This window comes from Cygnus atratus, chromosome 12, assembly GCF_013377495.2.
Source record: "Cygnus atratus isolate AKBS03 ecotype Queensland, Australia chromosome 12, CAtr_DNAZoo_HiC_assembly, whole genome shotgun sequence".
NCBI lineage: Eukaryota > Metazoa > Chordata > Aves > Anseriformes > Anatidae > Cygnus > Cygnus atratus.
The window spans coordinates 230,169-247,485 of NC_066373.1; the positions used below are offsets into that span (position 1 = coordinate 230,169).

Here is a 17,317-nt window from a genome sequence, read left to right on the forward strand (position 1 = left end):
GGAACCTCTGCGCCGGAGGGCGGGTCCCGGCGGGCGCGCGTCGGTATGACGCAGCAGGCCCCGCCCCTCGCGGGTGTCCCTCCGCCGAGCCCCTCGGCGCAGCGATTTCCTCCTGTGCCGCCGCCGCAGCTTCTCGCCCGGGGCTCTGCCGCAGCAGTGCGGCAGGCGGCTCGCGCGGCCTCGCCGTAGCCGCCGCGCCCGCTCGGTCGTGCCCGGGGTACGAGGCCGGCTGCGGGGCGTGCCGGCCCCGCGGATCGCTCCGCGCGGTGAGGCGGTGCGGCCGGCCGCCATTTTGGGTGCGTGCGGGCTGCGCGGCGGCACGGTGGTGAGCGGCGGCGGGCGGGGGCTGGGGCTGGGGCTGGGGCTGGGGGCGCGCTCGGCGGCTGGGGCTTCGTCCCGAGCGCCCGCGGGCCGGGCTGGGCCGGTGGCGGGCCCGGGGCCTGCCCTGCTCTGAGGCGTTCCCGCAGCGCGGCCTGGCCGCGGGCGGCGGGGCGGAGAGGGGTCTCTTCTCGTCGCTGCCGCCACGAGCGGGGCCGGTGCCGCCCTCAGCTGGCCGTGGCCATCGGGCAGCCGCGCCGGGCCTTGCTGGCTGAGCAGCGCACCGAGAAACCGCCCCAGCGGCGCCCCGAGCGCTGCCCGGGCAAAGGTTGGTCTCGGCGGAGGCAGGGCCGAGAGCTGCCCGTCTGCAGGACGGGGTCACGGAGCCTGCTCAGACAGGCTGTCGTTAGCGGGAAGAGTTTTCTGACAGGTGCGTACTGCTGCGGAGACGGTGTAGCTTGTGCCGAGGCTGCTTCTTGCAACTACAAGGTTACTGCGGTGCTGTAGGAGTGCGTTCAGGTTACAAAACTGGTTACAGAACAGGTTACAGAAGGGCAAAACTTTCCATGGCATCAGACAAATGTATACGTTTTTCTGTATCCGTGTTTTTTGAGCTTTGTTGGTTCTGTGTATCGTTGATAATTATACTGATGTGTGAAGAGATCAGTTACATAAACTCGGTGGACGCTAGGTAGTAGTAAACTGTATATAAACCACTTGTTATTTACAAAATGTTATCGCTATCCAAAAGTCTGCTCTGTCGTGCCCCTCAGGTACAAAGCAAGGTCTTTCAACGTGATAGCCCTTAAGGAAGATTTTTTTGACAAATATTTCTTGTCATAACAAACTGGTGTAGTAAAGTGTCTTCTGAGTTACTTTTCTATAGGACTGATTAGTTCAGCTGGCTCACGAGAGACTGGAGAAATGCCAGAGCAAGTGTTGGGAAAGCAGGAGGAGTGTGGAAAGAATACGGAGATTCCTCCTTCTGAGGGCAGGACTGTCAGTTGGTTCCCAGCCTTAGTTTGTTCAGTTCTCAGGTTAATTGCATGCTATTTTACAGCTTGTGTGTTCATATGACAGAAATTGGCGATTGCAATTGACTTGTGTGCTTCTTTTAAAAATGCTGTTTCCTTATTGGAGGGAGGGACAAGATCTGACTGTGTGATAGTTGTGCTGGCATCTCCAGGCATCGGTTTACTTGTCTCGCTTTTCAGAGTGAGTGAGTGAAAGCATGTCTTGTACTATTTACGCTGTTTATTACTTACTGCTACTGACAATGTGATATATATATTTTTTTAATTTGCGTTTCAAAGAAATCTAGGGCTGGGAACCTCAAAATTCTGTGTAGCCCGCCTTACTGAGTTGAACTCACATTTTCCTTCCCAGACTATTGCTGTTGGTTGGTTGTCTAACATAGAATCACAGTTCTTAAAATTTTACTGTATGCCGGTATTCACATCGGTGGCTAGCGTTAGCTATCCAAATTAAATATACTTAGGCCTTCAAATTAACGTTTTAGGGGATGTTTTCTAACCCTGTACATGTTTATGGAGTAGGCACTTCTTTTTTTATCATCTCATATCTCTTTCTGGGGTTGAGATGCAGTTCGTCAGAATGGGAATATTCAGGAAGTTTCTGTTTGCTGTTGGCCTTGGTTTGGTAAAGCGTTGTAAGGTGGGAAAGGGAACGGTGGTGCTGTAGGTCCAGTCATTTGTAAATAAGCAGATTCAGGAGTAGCAGGTAGCTGTTCATTTGGAGACTTAGAATAGAATAGTTAAGTGCAATGATGATGGAGTCCAACTCCCTGACCACTTCAGGGCTAAACAAAAGTTAAAGCATATTATTGACAGCATTGTCCAAATGCCTCTTGAACACTGACAAGGACGGAGCATCAATTGCCTTTCTAGGAACCAGCATTTGCCTTCACTGAATTTAATATTCTTCTGCGTAAAGCAGTAACCAGTGTTCTTCTGGTGTGACCATCGGTTACTGGTGGCGATGACCTTCTCGTCCTCTCCCACAGAACCTGTTCATCATGTTGGGCTCTGGATTCAAAGCTGAACGCCTGCGAGTTAACCTACGCCTTGTCATCAATCGCCTCAAACTGCTGGAGAAAAAGAAGAGTGAGTATTTGAGGGGGTAGGTGTGACCCAGGATGCTTTTGGGGCTCAGGAGACTTGAGAAGATGATTCTTCTGGCGCTGGGGGAGTTTCACGGGCCAAGGATGGAGTAGTCTTTTGCTCTTCCTTGCCGGACCCAGGCCTTGCGTTCTGCCCTGGTGCATGGGTCCCCGGAGGAACAGGTTGGCCGTGGTGCGGCCTCCATCCAGCTTCCTGGCAGGTGTCAGAGTGCAGTTGACAAGGTGTGTGGGGTCACAGCTGTGGGCTGTGTGTGAGGGACAGTCCAGTTTGCCCAGAGGATCATCTCCTGGGCCTTCTGTGCCTGTAGTGCAGTGCGGAATTTCCTGTGCATGGCTCTCCCCACCTGGGCTTTTCTGCCCTGATCAGACATAGATAAGAGATTTACCCCACGGTCTTGATCGACTCTGCAAGGGAATTGAAGGTGTAGGAGTGTTTCTAACAGCCAAAAGCCCGCTGCCCTTTCTCCTGTGAGTTGGTGTGCTAGGACTGGGACACAAAGGCTCCATTAAGCCGTGGCTGAGTGTCTTGCACTACAAAGGCTCAATGGAGAGAGAGAGAAGCTGGCGATGCGTATGTGTGGTGGGGGCTGCAGCTGGATATGGAGGCAGCAACCCCTGCCAGCACAGTGACTGGCTTTGGGATATGTGCTGTAGCTGAGCTGGCCCAGAAGGCAAGGAAGGAGATTGCAGATTATCTGGCAGCTGGAAAAGATGAGCGTGCCAGGATTCGTGTGGAGCATATCATCCGTGAAGATTACCTCGTGGAGGCCATGGAGATCCTGGAGCTGTACTGCGATCTGCTGCTAGCCCGCTTTGGCTTGATTCAGTCCATGAAGTAAGCTCTGGACTAGGGGGTATGCTGTGGGAGAGGGTCCAGGCCCCTTTGGCTCAGGGAGGGGTACTGCTTGGGGCAGGCCTGGGATACAGAAGGGCACCTGTGTTTGTCCCAGTGTCCTAGGGCCTCCAGAGACCTTTTCTTCCCCCGACGGGGAAGTCTCTGGAGGCTGGCACGGAGGTTGGGGACTTTAAGGCTGAGCAGGTTGAGGGCTGGAAAGACTAGGTGTGTGGTGTGGAGGTAGGATTTTCTTCTGTTGTCCTTAGGGAGCTGGACTCTGGCCTGGCAGAAGCGGTCTCTACGCTGATTTGGGCTGCACCACGACTCCAGTCAGAAGTGGCTGAGTTAAAGATTGTGAGTAGGGTTGTTTGAGAGGTGTTAGCAGGGTGGGGTGTTAGCACCGTGAGAAACTGATGGAAGCTTTTGCCCAGGACTCTGTCATTAAGGCAAAGGACATATCTTTACCAGCTCTGCAGGTGGAGACCCTCGCCCAGGTTTCATTTCTACAAGGCACTGTGGAGCCTCAGGGACAGTTGAGGCTGATGAGCTGGGCTCGCTTGGTGCCAGAAATGAGAGCAAATAGAGGCAGGGTGGGCTGTGGGGGCTGCAGGAGACGTGGAACGTGTGGCTGGGGGAAAGCAAGGCTGTGCATGTTCCCAGAGTTTCTCTCCTGCTGCAGGTTGCTGACCAGCTGTGTGCCAAATACAGCAAGGAGTATGGGAAGCTGTGCCGGACAAACCAGATCGGAACAGTTAATGACAGGGTAATGAACTGGTAGAACAGCAGCAGCCGGCTTCAGCTGGCAGAACAGATACGTCTGCTGTGCCTTTCTGCCACTTATTCCTGTGGCCAGCGGCTGATGCCTGTGGCTCACTGCAGGGTGGGGTGGGACAGCTGCACTGCTGGGGCTTGCCTGCCTTGAAGCACAGGAGCATGGTGCTGAGGTACCTGGCAGGTGGGGTCTGGCTGTGCTGCCTGTGGATGGAGAGGCTCCGAGCACGTGGAACCCTGCCCCGTGGCTGCCAGCAGTCTCCCCTGTGGCAGTGCTGTGCTGGGAGGAAAGGGCTCCTCAAGACTGCGCTGTGCTCCCCACGGCAGGTGGCCCTGGCTGGGACAGAGCCCGGCTGTGTTGTGCTGCCCCGTTCCTCATGAGCATCTCTGCACCCTTGTGTTCCAGTTGATGCACAAGCTGAGTGTGGAGGCACCACCCAAGATTCTGGTGGAGAGATACCTCATTGAGATTGCCAAGAACTACAATGTGCCCTACGAGCCTGACTCGGTGGTGATGGTGAGTGAGGCACTGCACGTCTGTAGCTCCCTTCTGTTGTTACCGTGACTGAATTTTCCCATTAGTACCTCATGGGTTTTCAGAGCCCAAGTCTGAAGCGTTGCACCAGACTTGCTGGTAACTGTGCTTTGATACCTTCTATACAGTCCTGTGGCATACCAGCATAGCAGGATCCCTGCTACTTCCCACGGTCCTGTGGCATATGGCTGTTGTCATGCTACAGTCTGGTCTCTCTTCTGACTTCCATTATTGCAGTTGGTGTCCGTTCTGTCCTTCTTCTGGCTTTGTCCCATCTTGTCCAGAGACAAAACCTGCATCTAATGCTGTTTAGAGGGTTGTGATCAGAAAAGAGATTCTTCTTCCCTCCCCAGGCTGAAGCCCCTACAGGTGTGGAGGCAGATCTGATTGATGTGGGATTCACAGATGATGTGAAGAAGGGTGGCCATGGAGGGGGAGGAGGTGGTGGATTTACTGCCCCCCTGGTTGGTCTTGATGGATTAGTGCCTGTGCCAGTGCCGATGCCGATGCCTATGCCGTCACCAAATCCACCCTTCTCCTATCCACCTCCAAAGGGACCGGTAAGTGGCTTTGGTTTGAGCTTGCCTTTCTTCTGTGGAGGACTGATTGTGATGCTTAGCCCTGTACCTGCTGATTGGGAAGTGTCTGTACCTGATAGCTTGATGTGTCAGAAGGCCATCTTGTAGCTGTGATACTGCGTGAGATGGAAATTGTTGGCAGCACAGCTGAAGCTTCTTGTTGCTTCTGGACTGCGGAGATTCCTACCACTGTTCTCCAGCCAGCCCTCTTTGCATTCAGGGACCAGAGGAGTCCAGACCAAACTCCTGAGGCAGTCTTCTGACTGTCAGGCTTTTGTCCAGGGATTGGAGCAGCACTTTGAACTTGGTAGGCTGGTAGTGTGCCAAGATTCAGTCAAGGAAATCAGGTGACTTTTATGGGATGGGAACAACAAAGGAAAATGCAGAAGTGCCTTGCCTTTAGACCCAAGAAGGGAGGGGACTAGGCCAGCGGCTCTCAGAGATTATTTGCTGTGGAAATGGAAGGCAGAAGCTGGAAAGAGCACCTTTCTTGGCTGTTAACAGGATATCTGGGGAGTGGCAAAACAGTGGGTTGGCTTGGTATCTTAATAAAGACCCAGCAATGTGGTGTTTTTCATGGAAAATCTGGGCCAAGTACCATTAGCTGGCTGAAGACCCAGGCATAAATAATCTGAGGACTTGCTCTAAGTCTAGATCTTTGAGGCACTGTTGTTACTACAAGTAAGGGTAATACGTACAAAGCCTTGAGTGAGCCATAGAGAGTTCCTTCCTGTTCTGTGGTGCTGCACTCAGGAGAAATGGCTCAAGAACGCTTAAGGCAGGGTGTTCCACTTTTTATCGTCTGGTACTTCTAGTACTGCATGAGATGAAGTGTTTACTCGTGATGGTTCTTTAGAATAACTTGTAGTGCTGTTTGGTGGCTGCAGGTGACTGTCTGGTTAATACTTGAGAATCTTTTCCTAGTGAGCATAAATAATCTATATCAAGTTGTATACTTAACTTAAACTACTACTTTCTCTGACTCCCGTAGCAGCTGTAGATGTATTGTGTCCCATGGTAGCTCTCAGGTGAGTTGGTTGGCGCGTGACTGTTTAATTTCTCTCTGTACAGGAGAACTTCAATGGCCTGCCGGTGGGGACCTACCAGCCTTTTACTAACATTCATCCACCACCAATTCCGGCAAACCCACCAACATACGAATCTGTAAGTGCCTGAGCTGAATCACCCACCGCTGTGGGCAGCAGAGGGAAACTCGAGAGGAGGGCAGTGGTAGCCATTCATTAAGCATGTTGTTGTCAACCTTTGGAACTTTTGGGGTGGTGCTCGGCATTGCTTTGGGTGTGGTGAACAGCTGGGTGTGTGTGATGAGAGAGTCTTGTGAAAAGTTCCTCATTCATCTATGTATTTTAACTGCAAAGGAAAGCCAAGATTTATTTTTACTGCGTTGTTAAAATGATGATAAACAGTTGATGAGCAGAGTCCACAGATCCTATTTTTGTGATGTGGCAGGTTTATCACTTTCAGTCTGTTTCATTATGGCTTTTGAACTAATACGTAGTTAGTCTGGATGAAAATTCTGGCTGACCCAGCTGAAGAATGTTTAAGCACTCTTCCTTTCCCAGACTTTTCTAAGTCCTCGGGGAGAAGAAAGGGGAGTCTGGAGTTTGCTTTCCGTGCTTGTTTTTGTTGCAGTTCATGATCACACCTCTAATTTTTATTTTGGTGACATGTTTGTCTCTGCAGTGCCGTGTATAGCAACAAGTATAGCCCAACACTTGTGCGTACCTTTGAGTCCAGGAGATGCAGGCACAGCAGTTGTTAGCTAGGTGCAGATAGATGGCACTGACTGCAGCCCACCGGGAAGGAGGAGTTCTTCCAGCAAAACTGATGGTGGTGTGGGTCTTTGTCCTAGCTGGTCCAAGACTTGAGAAGAGATCATCTCATACCTTGCTGCTGATCACAAGGGCTTATCTATTGCTTGTGAAAGGAAGCAGTTGCTGTGCTTACGTGGATGAAGACAGCGGTCTTCTTCTCCCGCTTTTGTCCTTGATAAATATTTTTAGACCTGCTAGTAGATGTGCTGCTTATCTGGTACCAAAATATGGCCAATGAAGCTGCTTTGATTGGCAAGGAGGGACAGGGAAATGGAAGCACTGCCTCCTTTTCTTGGGAAGAGATTCAGATTCTTCTGAGTGCGCTGGAAGCTAGGGTTATCCCTCTTCTTGGGGAGGTGTGGCATGTGCATTGCTGTGCATGAGTGTGGCTGCTTTTGCACGAGTTGTGCCTATACAGCTGAGGGATTCTGTGCCTGCTAGGAAAGTGTGATAGTAACTGAGAGCCTGTTTCAGATTGATGAGCCTAATGCTGACAAGGATGATGCTTCTGCACCGGTGGCTGGTGAGTATGCCAAGAGGCATGGGGTGGTTTGGGGCTGCAGGTAACCTGGGATCCTAGCGTCCCTGGGAGTGAACTTTCATTATAGGGAACAATGTGTAGAACTGAACTCAAATCCTGCTTTCAAAATGTGTTGGGAGAAGCCTATGGCAGAAATGGAGAGTATTCTCAAACACGTTGGAACTGGGAAACTCAACAACTAGAGTTTGACTTTGGAGTCAGTACTAGGTTCCCAGCTTAAGTTATCTCATCAGTTTGCAGAATAAAATGAGAAAGCAACAGATTTAAATGATGATATACTTTTATATAACAAATATTTTTTGCAGGAACAGAAAGAAAGAAGCAAGCACTGAGAGGTAGATAAGCTTGTATTAATGTCAGCGTTGAGGCCGCATGCAGTGCAGAAGGGCTAGCAGGAGGAGTTGAAATCTCTGTCCGTCTGCCTACGTGCTTCTGAGATGCTTCATGTGTTGTAATTGGATCATAATTTTGTCAGCTTTGTACAGCGCGCTTTTGCTCTGTATGTTTTGAAAGCACTTATAATCTGTAGCAGATAAGGGCAGAGTAGGTTTTAGAGTAAGTAGACCCTTGCCGGCTCCAGCAAGGATTTCTGACAATCTCATGGTGTCCTTTGGAAAGTGGTGGTGGTGTATGATGAAGGAGATAGGCCTACCCTTGCACTGGGATTGGTACGCTTCAGTTTGACATCTGGGTGATAGGAGCACATGATACCTACGTGTCCCTTTAGGGGGTGTTGGAAGGGAGAAAACTGGGACTTGAATCCCTGTGGTGCAGCCCATCTTCTACAATCTAGTACATCTGTAGGGTGGGGTCACCAGTCTAGGTCTGTCACGGCTGCAGCTCCTTGCAGCCATATAAACCTTTTCCCCATTGAGCCTAAGTGCAGTTGGAGCTCTGTGACTACTGGTCATTGGTACTGCGGTTTTGATTGCAGGATCTTTGTGTGTGTGTTTCTGTGTCTCTTTTTGGCCTAATGAGTGTGATTATGAGTGCGATGAAATGATATTTCTTTTATTCTAAATAGGACCTGGACCCAAGTCAGAACCTTCTCCAAAACCAAGAGCTGGACCTCCTAATACCATTGATAACTTTGTATTGCCTGAATTACCTTCCGTGCCGGACACACTGCCAACAGCATCTGCTGGCACCAATTCTTCTGCCTCTGAAGACATTGACTTTGATGATCTTTCTCGGAGATTTGAGGAGCTAAAGAAAAAAACATAAGACTGAGTGGGCTATAACTCCAGTGAGAAGGGCAGGAGCTGTGATAGCTTCTTCTCTCTAAAACACTCCCCCCTGAAATCGGTTTCCTATATTAACCTCAAATGAACACTCTTCTTTTGAGCTCTCTTCCTGCTGTACTTAAACCAAATGCTGCAGCTTTCCCAATCGTTGCTCCAGGAGTTGAACTGTGGGGAGTCTTGTGAGGCTGAAGCAGGGAACAGTTTGCACCAGTCTGGGTAGCTATAGAGGAAACCCTTGTTTGACATTCTGGCTGCCATTCCTGGCTGTCTGTAGCAGCTGTTCTGTCTTCTGCAGAGAAGGGTGATGAAGGTTGAAAGATAACTGGGCTTTCCTCTTGTGCATGTGGTCTCAAGGGGAGCGTCATCCACAAGGTGCCCTGCTCTGCTTTGTGGTGCGCGTGGTAAGGGCGATTTTTTTTTGATTTTTTTTATTTTTTTTAAGTCCCTTGGTAAGGCTTTTAACTAATTGGGGCTGAGACAGGGAACACCATTGTGAGTAGACGCAGTAACGCCCTTAAGGCTGGGCAGCCGTCTCGCACGGGTGCCGCCCCTCCGGCTCCAGCTGGATCTGTTTGCAGGTGCCGTGGAGACGGACGTGCTCCTTCGGACCCGCTGGGGAGCCCTGCCGGCTGCAGGGAGGTCTGTGCCCCGCTCGGGCGGGGCGGGCGGCACCGCGCAGCCCTCAGCTCCAACCTGCCGGAGGGGGCGGGAGGGCCGCCGGGGCACCGCGGGCCGCTCTGGCTCTGCGCTGGGCCGGAGCAGCTCGGTGCTCCCCGGGAGGCTGCGGGGCGCGGAGCGTCGTGCGGGACGGGGCTGTGCGCAGCGCTCCCACGCGGCTCCTCCTTCGGCGCGTGCCTGGCTGCACCGCGGTTCCCAAGGAAGACGGGCTGCGGAGCGCCCGGGGCCGCGCGCTGCTCCTGGCCGGGGGGCGCCGGGGCCGGGGGGGCTGCGGCGGCGGTGGAAGCACGGGGCCCGCCCTCCCCGTGGGCACTCGCGGCCGTCATGGCCGTGCTCCCGCGCCCGGCGCCTCCCGCGTCTCTATTGGTTGGGGCGCCTCGGCCTCCGCCAATCACTGGGCCGGGCCCCCGGAAGTGCTGCTGCACCCGTCGGGCCGGGCGAGATGGCGGCGCCGCTGCGCGTGAGCGGCCGGGGCCGGGCGGGGGGCGGCGGGCGCGGGGGGGGCCGGGCGGGGCCGGTCCCGGTCCCGGTCCCGGTCCCGGTCCCGGTGCTGACTGCCTCACACAGCGGCGCCTGCGGGCGCTGGCGGCGGCGCTGGGCGGCTGCGGGCTGCTGCTGGGCTCGGCGCTGGCGGCGGGCGACGAGCGGCTGCAGGCGGCGGTGCTGCCCGCGGTGCTGCCCGCGCTCCGCGCCGTCCCTCCGGAGGCCGCGCACGGCCTGGCCCTGCGCGCCGCCGCCTTCGGGCTGCTGCCGGCCGCCCGCCCCGACGGCCCCGCGCTGGTACGGCTCTGCGGCGGGGGGGGGAGGCGTCCGCGGGGGCGGCGGGGGCGGCCCTTGGGGGGGGCGGCGGGGCGGGGGGAGAGGCGCCCGGTGAGGAACCCGGCGGGGGCGGGGATCGCTGCGCGGGGCCTCACGCGGCGCTGCCCCGCAGGAGGTGCGCGTCCTCGGGCGGCGGTTCCGCAACCCGTTGGGCCTGGCGGCTGGCTTCGACAAGCACGGCGAGGCTGTGGACGGCCTGTACAAGGCGGGCTTCGGCTTCGTGGAGGTGGGGACCGTCACACCCAAGCCCCAGGAGGGGAACCCCAAGCCCAGGGTTTTCCGGCTGGTGGAGGATGAGGCGGTCATTAACAGGTGGGGACGCGCAAATTGTCTAACCGGGTGCTGGTGGAACAGGCTGGTGGCGTGGGGAGGAGGAGTTTGGGTGGCCCCAGCTCCGTCTTCTGCTCTGTGGTTGCAGCTGCACTGGGTGCGCTGGGCGGAGCTGTGGAGCCTTCCTCACAATTCTCCCGTGTCCTGCTTGGTGCACCAGCCTGGTCCTGAACCTTATCTTTTCTGTTGCAGGTATGGATTCAACAGTCACGGCCACGCTGCAGTGGAACGCAGGCTGCGGGCCCGCCAGGAGGCACAGCGCAAGCTCACTGGTGGTGAGACAAGCTTGTAAACCTTTGCTCTGGGGGTTGGCAGGATGGATTTGGGGGTCTTCCAGCTAGCTGCATGTCAGGGAAGGTGTATAATGCCAGTGCCTCGGAACAGTGTCCAGGAGCTGGCCAAGGCACTGTGTACTTGGACAGCAAGAGCCCTCAAGGCTCTGACCAAGCACCTTTCTCCTGCCAGTTCCTTTGCAGTAGAGGCTCTACTTGCTGCTTTGGGACGAATGTATCAGCTGAGACTAGCCAAAGCCAACAGGGCCCCATCTGGGTAGTTCCATAGGCAGCCTGTACTAGGTGGCCCAGCAGGAGGCTGCAGTGCTGGGAGGTGCTGACCATGCCAGCCACAGTGGTGCTCCTGGGGCTGCAGGACAGCCTAAGGTCCCAGCCCCATCAAACTCTTGGATTGTTTATGCCCATATTGATTTTAGCTAGTATGGGACCTCCCTTGTCAGGTGCTCTGGCCCCTCAGATGGTGGTTGGTGCTGCTGCACTGGCTCAGACACGTCTGTGTTCTAGCGGGGATGCCTCTTGGAGTCAACCTGGGCAAGAACAAGAGCTCTACAGATGCTGTAGCTGACTACGTGGCTGGGGTCCGAGTGCTGGGCCCCTTGGCCGACTACCTGGTTGTGAATGTGTCCAGCCCAAACACCCCAGGGCTGCGGGACTTGCAGGGCAAGGCTGAGCTGCGGGACCTGCTGACCAAGGTGGGTGACCCCGTGTGGGGAGGAGTGTGGGGCAGTGGGCAGAGCCACCAAGATGTCCCCTGCTCAGCCGTTGATCCCATGGGCTGGCGCTGGGTGCACCAGAGCACTGTACTCCAGCAAGGGGCAGGTGAACAGCGAGTCACTGCCCTCTGCTCTGCTCTGCTCTGCTCCTGCAAGGAGCATCCCGTGACATCAGGAGTTACCACAGTCCTGCCTGTGCCCCACAAGTCGTGCGTGTTGTGTGCCCCAGGGCCTGTGTCGCTGGGTGCCTGTCCCATCGGTGGTGCTGTGTGGAGACAACAGGGTCTGTCCCTGCGCTGCCTGGGGCTGTGGGTGCACACGGTTCCCCTGGCCTGGAGCAGGAGGTGTGTGTCCCCGACACACTGCCGTGTGTCCCTGTGTGTACCCCGCAGGTGCTGGCAGAGAGGGACACGCTGCCATGCAAGCACAAGCCAGCTGTGCTGGTGAAGATTGCCCCAGACCTTACTCTGCAGGACAAGCAGGACATAGCTAGTGTCGTGTGCGAGGTGAGGGGACCGGGGGCAGCACAATGGCAGTGGGAAGGGGGAGGCTGCTGAGGAGCTGGGCTTGTGCACCCCCTGCCTTGCCTCAGTGTGGGGCAGGGTGCTGGTGATCCTGACGAGTGACCTCTGAAGGGACAGGCAGACGTGCAGCTCTGGCTGGCTGTAGTCAGTGTTCTGAGTAGCTGCGTGCATCCCACCAGACCTTGGGGATTGTGCAGTGAGTGGCGGCTGCTTTGTCTCTGGGCACGGTGCTGGGGGGAGTCCCGGCTCGCCTGGCAGCTCGTGGATGAGGCTCAGGGGCTGTGGATGAGGCTCAGGGGCTGCTCGCAGCAGCTGGGTCCTCACGCTGCTGCATTCCTCAGCTAGTGTGGACGGACTGATTGTCAGCAATACTACCGTCAGTCGGCCCCGCGACCTCCAGAGCATGCAGCGCCTGGAGCCTGGGGCCTCAGTGGGAAGCCCCTGCGGGAGCTGTCCACGCAGACAGTGAGGGAGATGTACGCCCTCACCCAAGGTAGGGGCAGGGCAGGACTCGGGGCGTGTGCTGGCCTCACCCTGCTGACCTGACCCCGTGCCTGCCCGCAGGCCGGGTGCCCATCATCGGCGTGGGTGGGGTGAGCAGCGGCCGCGATGCCCTGGAGAAGATCCGTGCTGGAGCCTCGCTTGTGCAGATGTACACAGCGCTCGTGTACCATGGGCCGCTGGTGGTGGGGGCAGTGAAGCGTGAGCTGGAGGAGCTGCTGAGGTGAGTGAGGGGCCGGCCAGCTCCCTGTGGCCTGGGGAGGCTCTGGGCAGCTGTGTGGTGGTGCCCGAGCGCTGGTACTGCAGGGCTGAGCAGCGGTGCCAGCCAGGCCATCACGCACTGTTTCTGAGTAGGGAGCAGGGGTTCAAGAGTGTCATGGAGGCAGTTGGAGCGGATCACCGGTGCTGACGCATCGCAGGACCGAGGTCTAGCCAGGAGGAAACGTGGCAAAGCAGGGACGGCTGCGATGCTTCTAGTGTGGGCAGGCTGGGACCAAGACAAGGTCCTGCTCCGGGCCCTTGGGAAGGGCCAGCGATAAGTGGAGCTGGGGCTGCACTGGTGGGAAGCAGGGGAAGGGACCTCCACGCTGTCGCAGCTGCTCAGGGCTGTATTTGGGCTTTCCTGTGGGTTTCTTCCCCAGCTGTGGGGTGGTGGGTGTCCCTTTTGCCAGAGACCCTGCAGCCAGCTTGTGCTGCTGGCTCTGGGTCCTCCTGCAGTGCAGTCTCTAGAGCAGGGTCCATCCTCCCTGCCCTCCTCCGCACACCGTGCTGTAACAAACCCGTGGTCCCCAGGTCCTGCCTGAGTGTCAATAAACATTTGGCTCACCTGGTCCTGTGTCCTGCTCTGGGGATACCCTTTGGGCTGGTCAGACTCCAGGGATGGCTCTTGTCAGCTGAGAGGGATCCCTGCTCTCTGTGTTCTGCTCGGTGCCTCTCTTGCTGGTCGTGGAAGCCATCCCACACAGACCTGTGCCTTGTCTGTGCCTCAGGAGGTGTCAGGAGCTGTTTCTTCCTGTTGCTGGTGCTTGGAGACAGCCACAGTTGCGCCCTGTCACTTGTTATGGAAAAGCCCTGCTTATTCACACTTCTGGAGGCTGTGGGTTGTTTCCTCTGGGGCTTTCTGGCAGCAGCTGCTGCTTGACCCCGGGCTGCCAGCAGCCATCTCTCCCCTTCCTGAGCAAGGCCCGTGCCCTAGACGCAGCCTTGGCTGTGCAGCAGCACCCTGGTGCCCTGTACCTGGGATTGCGCCACGCACCGAACTCCACCGAAGTTGTTTACGCGTCCCAGGGATCCAGCCTTCTGCAAGAGCGGGTGTGCCGACCGATGGCTGCCTGTAACCCCTTGCTCTCCTTAGGGCTGCACACCCTACGCCAGCCTCTGCTTTGTAGATCCCCGTGTTCTGACACGATGCTACCTGCTGCCCGCGTCCAGCCAGTGTCTCCTGCTGGTGCCTCATGCCTGGACCTCTGTCCGTGTGCCCTGGGGTGGGCTCTGGGCACCTGGAGGTCTGCGTGTGGGGCTTGGCCTTCCCGAGGGTGCCAGGGCTCTGCTGGCAGCTCTTGCCGCCTGCCCCGCTGCCGCAGGCCCAGGACCACAGGCCGGGCTCCTTCCCGGGCCTCCTGCTACACTGTGAGCCCTGTGCCCTCTGCCAGCCCTGTGCAGCCCTTTGCCACCACGGCTTGTTGGGCCCTGCCCACCTGTGTGCCAGGAAGCAGAGGGCTCCGCTGCGCTCGTCCTGTGCTGCTGGCTCGGCTGCGTCCAGCTGGGTGCCCGCCAGCGATTGCTGCTACGAGTTCCTGTAAGGCTGGGCTGGGTCCCAGCCTGCGCTGACAAACAGCCCAGGGCCAGAGCAGGCTGCCCAGGAAGGGGTGGGTAGGTGTGGGAAGAGGGGCTTGGCGGCGGCCCTGCTGTGTCCCTCGGCTGGCTGGGCTGGCAGCGTGTGCCTGGATGGGGGCAGAGCTGGGCGCGGAGCGGCTGGGGCTCGGCTCCCAAGTCCTGGCTCAGGCTTCGCCTTCGGTGCTGGTGTGGGTGCTCCCCCAGGGCTGCTTCGGGCGGAGGTGTGGGGGCGGTTTTGCAGGGCTCTGCCTTGTTTCTGTGAGCCTCAGCCGGTGTCTCAATGCCAGGGCCCACTTCTGCAGCCAGACCCCCCCACGCTTGTAGCTGCAAAATCCAGGAAACTCTCGGCCTGTTGGTTTCCCGCGGGAGCTTGGCAGTCTTCTCGGGAGCCTCCGCCAAGCCGGCCGTGAGCCAGGTGGGGCTTCTTGTGCTGCTCCTGCTGGGAAACATGCTGGCAGCATACAAAAAGCTCAGGAGGTCTGGAGCGCGCGGGGCTGCACCGGGGTGAGGGAGTTAGCAATAAAAGGGATGAGGAAGGAGCCCCAAACAGCATCGTCCTGCAGGAGGCTGCTGTGAGGAGACCAGGCTGCGACCATGGGGTGAGCGACACTGCTCTGACCCTGCCTGCACTGGGTGCTGTGCCCGTTCCTCTCGCCTGGCCAAGGACCTGGCCCTGCTGCGTGCTGTGGCAGGACCGGTGTCGGGCCTGGCGGCCCTCTGGGTCCCGCCGCTCCTGCACTGCGTAGCAGCTGGGGCCGGGGGTGGCCCAGGCAGCTCCTCCAGGCTGTGCTGGGTGGGGCAGCCCCGGGGGCGAGGGTCAGTCCTCTGCCTGCTGGAGCCTGCAGACCACAAGCAGGGGGTGGGACCCCTGTGCTAAGTGTCCCCCTCTCCTCCCTGCAGAACTGCAGTGCTGCTGTTTGCTGGCCTGGCCTGGACTCTGCTGGAGATCACCGCTGCCACCACTGGTACCTTCCAGGGCAAGGGTGGGAGCACTGGGGCTCGGATGAGGCCAGGGGCAGCTTGGCAGGGAGCAGGCGTGTGGTGGGGGAGGCAGGACTGAGGAGGGACCAGCCAGCAGTGGAGGGGGTGTCCTGGGCTGTGCGTCCTCTACTCGCAGAGTGGAGCCCGCCGAGATTGAGCACGGCCACGTGGAGCACCTGATCAAGTACCGCTGTGATCCGTACTACCGGCTGCGCGGCTCTGGCGACGGTGAGCCTTGCGGCACAGGCACAGCACCCCGGGAAGGTGTTTGTCCCTGGCTGCAGGGGCAGGGCTGTCCTGGCACAGGGCTGCCCCCAGTGCTAGATGATGGAGGCCCTTCCCCTGTTCCCCGGGGGGGGATGAGCAGCTACCCCTGCTTCCCCAAACCCCGGTGAGGTACAGGTACCTCCTGCCTCCCTGGGGATACCCAGGGGTGCATGGGCACTGTCTCGTCCTCACCCCCCATCGGCAGGGGTGCTGACTCCCATCTCCCTCCAAAGGCACGTACAAATGTGATGAAAATCTGGCGTGGGTGAGCCCCGAAGCTGGCAAGGAGGCGCCCGTTTGTGAGCCAGGTGAGAGCAGAGCGGTGCAGCAGGGGCTGCGGGGGTTTGGTGGGATGGGGACTGTGCGTGGTCTGCCTGCGCAGCCAAAGGGCCCGCGGGGCTGTGTGCAGCCCCCATCTTCAGTGCTGCTCCCTGGGATGCTGTGGGCCTGGAGGAGTCTGGTGGTGATGACAGGGCAGGCTGCGAGATGCTCCTCTTCCAGAGCTACGCCTCCTCCCGTGGCTCACAGGGCCCTGCTCTTCCCTCTGCAGTGTGCGGCAAACCTGAGAACCCCCCCGCCCCCATGCAGCGCATCATCAGAGGCCTGCTGGCTGGGAAGGGCAGCTTCCCTTGCGAGGCCCGGATGGTGAGCCGCCACAACCTCACCACGGGGGCTACGCTCATCAGCGACCAGTGGCTGCTGACCACAGGCAGGAACGTCTACCTGAACCACAGCGAGGAGGCCACGCCGGAGGAGATCGCCCCCACGCTGCGGCTCTTCCTGGGCGGCCGGGGGCAGCCCACCCTGGGCGTCGAGCGCGTGGTGCTGCACCCCGGTGGCCGTGGCCCTGGCCCTGCTGAAGCTCAGGCAGAAGGTGCCCGTCGGGGCGGAGGTGATGCCCATCTGCCTGCCCCAGCGGGACTACGTGCAGCCGGGGCGCGTGGGTTACGTCTCGGGCTGGGGGCGCGGCGCCACCTTCGCCTTCCCTGAGGTGCCGAAGTACGTGATGCTGCCCGTGGCCGAGGCCGACAAGTGCCGGCAGTACTACGCGGCGCAGGGGCCGCACGGCGTCCGGCCCGTCCTCGGCGACGCCACCTTCTGCGCGGGCGTGAGCGAGCTGCGCGAGGACACCTGCTACGGGGATGCCGGCGGCGCCTTCGCCGTGCAGGACCCCGGGGACGGCGCCTGGTACGCGGCCGGCATCCTCAGCCACGACAGGACCTGCGCCGCCTCCAAGTACGGCGTCCTACGTGGATGTGCGGCGTGTGCTGGACTGGGTCCGGGAGACGGTGGCGGCTGCCTGAGATAAGGGGCCGCGAAATAAAGCTGGGGGAGCGCCCGGCCCGGCCCGGCCCTCACCCTGCCCCTGACTCTGCTCCTGCCTCCCTGCGAGCCCGGGGCCTTGTTGGGGGGGGGGCTTGTTGGAGGAGGGGCCCTTGTTTGGGGGGCGCAGTTTCCGGGGGGGCTCTTTTGCGGGGGACGCTGTTGCCGTGCCCGGGGCCGTCGTGCCCCCGCCCCCGCTCTCTTCCGCGAGCACGTGACGTCCGCCGTCCCCCCGCCGGAAGTCCGCCGAGGGCG

General features: G+C 58.5%; 3 protein-coding genes across 5 annotated transcripts; all 3 read left to right on the top strand.

Annotated features, from left to right (window-relative positions):
- The first annotated feature begins 40 nt into the window (after positions 1–40).
- IST1 (IST1 factor associated with ESCRT-III) lies at positions 41–9,119 on the top strand. Of its 3 annotated transcripts, none has more exons than XM_035566249.2 (10): positions 41–296; positions 2,342–2,441; positions 3,113–3,293; positions 3,560–3,647; positions 3,973–4,056; positions 4,471–4,581; positions 4,953–5,159; positions 6,249–6,341; positions 7,487–7,535; positions 8,578–9,119. In XM_035566249.2, exons 2-10 carry the CDS (start codon positions 2,354–2,356, stop codon positions 8,775–8,777), a joined length of 1,101 nt encoding a protein of 366 aa, XP_035422142.1. In that variant the 5' UTR covers positions 41–296; positions 2,342–2,353; the 3' UTR covers positions 8,778–9,119. The 3 variants fall into 3 exon arrangements, with proteins under 3 accessions (XP_035422142.1, XP_050569153.1, XP_035422141.1); XM_050713196.1 differs by having other exon boundaries at positions 76–325; positions 2,226–2,441; XM_035566248.2 differs by having other exon boundaries at positions 76–325.
- A 798-nt stretch (positions 9,120–9,917) lies between these two features.
- Positions 9,918–12,256, top strand: DHODH (dihydroorotate dehydrogenase (quinone)). The gene is made up of 7 exons (XM_050713280.1): positions 9,918–9,935; positions 10,043–10,255; positions 10,407–10,606; positions 10,817–10,899; positions 11,422–11,609; positions 12,023–12,136; positions 12,233–12,256. Exons 1-7 carry the CDS (start codon positions 9,918–9,920, stop codon positions 12,254–12,256), a joined length of 840 nt encoding a protein of 279 aa, XP_050569237.1.
- On the top strand, positions 12,161–17,109 carry LOC118257856 (haptoglobin-like). The gene is given in 7 exon segments (XM_035566251.2): positions 12,161–12,647; positions 12,719–12,878; positions 15,392–15,456; positions 15,973–16,047; positions 16,290–16,575; positions 16,577–16,985; positions 16,987–17,109. Coding segments are annotated over 7 exon segments (1,071 nt in total). The 5' UTR covers positions 12,161–12,628; the 3' UTR covers positions 17,044–17,109.
- Positions 17,110–17,317: the final 208 nt, after the last annotated feature.